At 42.5% G+C, this 5,000-nt stretch overlaps 1 protein-coding gene across 1 annotated transcript in view; it reads right to left on the bottom strand.

The window, feature by feature from the left end:
• The window catches only part of LOC143296568 (adipocyte plasma membrane-associated protein-like), a 23,479-nt gene that overhangs the window by 2,751 nt on the left and 15,728 nt on the right, over nt 1-5,000 (bottom strand). Inside the window, exon 9 of the mRNA XM_076608591.1 lies at nt 687-1,082. Within this exon, the coding sequence (XP_076464706.1) occupies nt 757-1,082 (326 nt within the window). The 3' untranslated portion in view covers nt 687-756. The remainder of the gene's footprint in view (nt 1-686; nt 1,083-5,000) is intronic.

Genomic DNA, 5,000 nt, shown 5'->3' with positions numbered 1-5,000 from the left:
ACCTATATAACAACAAACAACAAAAGACCCATATAACAACAAATAAACAACAACAACAACAAAAGACCTACATAACAACAATCAAACAACAACAAAAGACCTATATAACAACAATCAAACAACAACAAAAGACCTATATAACAACAACAACAAAAGACCTATATAACAACAATCAAACAACAACAAAAGACCTATATAACAACAAGCAAACAACAACAAAAGACCTATATAACAACAAACAACAACAACAACAAAAGACCTGTATAACAACAAACAACAACAACAAAAGACCTGTATAACAACAAACAACAACAACAACAACAAAAGACCTATATAACAACAAACAAACAACAAAAGACCTATATAACAACAAACAACAACAACAAAAGACCTATATAACAACAAACAACAACAACAAAAGACCTTTATAACAACAAACAAACAACAACAACAAAAGTCCTATATAACAACAAACAACAGCAAAAGACCTTTATAACAACAAACAAAGAACAACAACAACAAAAACTATATAACAACAAACAACAACAAAAAGCCATGCATAACAACAAACAAACAACAAAAGATATAGAAGAGAGACAGACAGACAGGCAGACAGACAGAGGCAGACAGAGAGAGAGAGACAGACAGACAGACAGAGAGATAGATAGATAAAACAAACAACAAACCGATACAGTGGGCCCCAACCTCTTCCTCCTCTTCCTCCTCCACAAGCAGTGGGCGAAGAAGAAAACAAAATCAAGGATGGGCAGCGGCAGCAGTACCGGTAGTCTCCGCAGCATTGGCAGCAGCGCTGAATTCGGTGCTGAGGGTCTTCCCGGGCGCTGAGGTGGTTCCCACGCTCGTGGCTGCGTTCAGCTGTCCCTGGATGCTGTTGGCTCGCTCCACGGCCCGGCGGGCGTCCAGGCGAGACTCCAGATAACGCTGCACCAGGACCAGGATGATCTGCCGAAGCCTCTCCTTGCTCATTTGGGAGATCACCGCCCTCACGTGGTTCAGGAAGTTCACCTGGGGGTTGGTGGTGGGCGGCAGGGTGACAAGGGGCGGGACGGGGGTGGTGGTGGCTGTGAATGAAGAAAGGGGAAAGGGAAAGGAAGGAAGGAAGGAATGAAGGAAGTAAGCAAGCATGCCAAACGAACGGTCAAGAGTTTGATGGGTTGAAGTTACCCAGAGTTCAGTTTGTTTTGTTTGTTTGTTTATTTTTACATGTACATATTTGGGTGTTGATAATAATAATAATGATGATGATGATGATGATTAGAAAAGGAAGAAGGAGAGTAAGTGATGGTTTATTCAACAAGATGACGGACAAGGCAGAAGAGAGTGACGGTTTATTCAACCAACAAGATGAAGAACAAGGAAGAAGAGAGTGACATTTATTCAATTCAACAAGATGACGGACAGGGCAAAAGAGAGTGACGTCAATTCAACAAGATGACGGACAGGGCAGAGACAGTGACGTCTATTCAACAAGTTGACGGACAGGGCAGAAGAGAGTGACGTCTATTCAACAAGATGACGGACAGGGCAGAGAAGAGTGACGTCTATTCAACAAGATGACGGACAGGGCAGAAGAGAGTGACGTCTATTCAACAAGATGACGGACAGGGCAGAAGAGAGTGACGTCAATTCAACAAGATGACGGACAGGGCAGAAAAGAGTGACGTCTATTCAACAAGATGACGGACAGGGCAGAAGAGAGTGACGTCTATTCAACAAGATGACGGACAGGGCAGAAGAGAGTGACGTCTATTCAACAAGATGACGGACAGGGCAGAAGAGAGTGACGTCAATTCAACAAGATGACGGACAAGGCAGAAGAGAGTGACGTTTATTCGGCAACATGAAGGACAAGGCTGATAGCTTCAGCTCCAGTTTCAGTCTCAGTGTCAAGGAGGTGTCAGGGCATGCTGACTGACCCGTGTACGTCGCACCGCACCTGCTTAAACGTTTTCTTCGTTACAGAAGCTAACACCTGACCTAGCATATACTGGTGATTCAACAACGTTGTTTCTAGATATATTCATGTAAAGAAGGCGTTCACCGCACCTGCTTAAACGTTTTCTTCGTTACAGAAGCTAACACCTGACCTAGCATATACTGGTGATTCAACAGCGTTGTTTCTAGATATATTCATGTAAAGAAGGCGTTGACTACACACATGCAAGGAAGAAAGAACCACACACGAGCACACACACATACACGCATAAACACACTCATCACACGCGCGCACGCGCGCACGCACACACGCACACACGCACGCGCACACACACACACACACACACACACACACACACACACACACACACACACACACACACACACACACAGACAAGGGAGAATTATCGTAGTCGTGGCTAGACAGAATGGCGAAAGCGACGAGTTTTTATGTGGTTAGACATATAATTCCGTATAAAAACTCATGTTCTGTAATTGATAGTAGCAGGATTTACAGGTCTGACTGATAATTTTTGGTGGCCAGTGTGTTGTCAAGGACAACACCAAGGTTCCTGAGGGAGCTGGAGAGACGGATTGAAGTATAGATTTGACTGAGCCAAGAGAGATAGAGGAGATTTCTGTCTGGTCCCCATGAGTATTGTTTCGGATTTACCGGTATTGTAGTTTAGTCTGAGCCATCCAGCTCTGGAGCAATCAGATGTTTTACGCAAGAGAAAGGACTAATTTCCAGGAGTGTCATTTTTGTTTGGTTGAGTGTCCTCTGCATCAAAATGATGACTAAACTTGTCGTGATTGATAATTTCAGCAAGGGGAGCAGCATATAGTGTGAAAAGAATGGAGCCTAGAACAGTTCCTTGTAGAACTCCGTGTTTAACTTTAAGGTGTTCAGATCAGCGACTGCCAACCATAACAGATTAGAATCGATCTTAAGGATACGGTTTCAACAAGCTGAGAGCGATGCCACTTATACAAAAAGTATACTGAGCGAGGGAAAGAAGGATCGAGTGATCAATTGTGTCAAAGGCTGCTGATAAGTCATGCAGAGTTTGAATGGAGGCTTTCTCCTGAGTTGGACGCTACACGCAGAGCAGATTATTCAGGATGTGGAGGGCAGTGTTTTCCGTGCTGCAGTCAGCACAACAGGCAGACTGAAAATGGAGGAAGAGGCTGTTGGAGCGAAAGTGGATATCAAGATATTGGCGTGTGTTTTTTTTGTTGTTGTTTTTTTGTATGTCCAGGCAAACACACAATCATCTGTCATCAATATTTTTTTCATCCATCATCATGTTTTATGTGACTGATTTATTACCATCAAAATAAAGACAATTCTGTTGGTTAAAAAAATAGAGAAACAAGTCCAGAAAAGAGATCTTTCCGTTTTTAAAGAATGAATTATATCAGCTCTGTAGTTTCAATCTCATTTACTGAATCATCTGTGAAAAAATAATGTTTTCGATCGTAGTTAACCGGGTGATGTCTCACATCCTATCCACGACATTTGGATCGTCTGATTTTCTAATACTGACCTAATCACGGTCATAGAGAATAAGAATAGCCTGCTCTATTTCCTTTGGATAAAATTGTGATAAAGTAACAAATTTTGACACTGTCCTGCTTCACATAACAGTTCTCAAACAAGTATGATGTGTATTTTGTAATCGCTTTAAGCGTTAACATTGGTTTAAGATCTCTACTGCAATTTTGAAGTGCTGACACTAGGTTTTAGTTCTCCGTGGAAACTTTGAAGTGCTAAAATTAGTTTGGGTTCTTTATTGAAACTTTGAAGTGCTACACTGGTTGAGTTCCCCACAGAAACTTTGAAGTGCTACACTGGTTGAGTTCCCCACAGAAACTTTGAAGTGCTACACTGGTTGAGTTCCCCACAGAAACTTTGAAGTGCTACACTGGTTGACTTCCCCACAGAAACTTTGAAGTGCTGACACTGGTTCACTTCCCCACGGAAACTTTGAAGTGCTGACACTGGTTCACTTCCCCACAGAAAATTTGAAGTGCTACACTGGTTGACTTCCCCACGGAAACTTTGAAGTGCTGACACTGGTTGACTTCCCCACGGAAACTTTGAAGTGCTGACACTGGTTGATTTCCTCACAGAAAATTTGAAGTGATACACTGGTTGAGTTCCCCACGGAAACTTTGAAGTGCTGACACTGGTTGACTTCCCCACGGAAACTTTGAAGTGCTGACACTGGTTAAGTTTCCCACAGAAAATTCGAAGCGCTGACACTGGTTGAGTTTCCCATAGAAAATCTGAAGTGATACACTGGTTCACTTCCCCACGGAAACTTTGAAGTGCTGACACTGGTTGAGTTCCCCACGGAAACTTTGAAGTGATGACACTGGTTGAGTTCCCCACAGAAACTTTGAAGTGCTGAGACTGGTTGAGTTCCCCACAGAAACTTTGAAGCGCTGACACTGGTTGAGTTCCACAAAGAAACTTTGAAGTGTTGACACTGGTTGAGTTCACCACAGAAACTTTGAAGTGCTGACATTGGTTGGAGCTCTCCGTGGTAACTTTGAAGCGTTAACATTGGTTTGAGTTCTCCATGGTAACTCTGAAGTGATACCATTGGTAAGCTGGATGTCTTTCCTTAGCAAATATTTTCTCTCAAATATAGCTCGATGAAAACACAAACGTTGAGATACTTCACGTGTACAATGAGTGTGTAGAATTCTTTCTTTCCTTTTGCACCAAACTAACGCAATACACAAGACGTTTAAAAGTGCACATTTGTCAGTAAACAAAATGGCAAAAACAGTTCAGTTTCAGAATACGTAAAAAAGTCACCGGTATATACATAATAAATCAAAAATTGTGGGGCATGGGTGGAACGTGTCTGATTGGAGCCCATCCTTTCAGGTCTTTCTCGAGGATCAGTAAATGATGGAGTCTCTCCAAGGCAAGACGAATGAGCAGACGAAGCAGATTTCACCTTTTACTGGGGTGGGTCCACAGGTGGAAATGGAGACCTATCCTGGATGAATACAACCGTCCACGTACATTG

This window comes from Babylonia areolata, chromosome 21 (genome assembly GCF_041734735.1).
Source record: "Babylonia areolata isolate BAREFJ2019XMU chromosome 21, ASM4173473v1, whole genome shotgun sequence".
Taxonomy (NCBI): Eukaryota; Metazoa; Mollusca; class Gastropoda; order Neogastropoda; family Buccinidae; genus Babylonia; species Babylonia areolata.
Note: the sequence above shows the minus strand (reverse complement) of the source record. Positions and strands in the feature narration are given on the sequence as shown.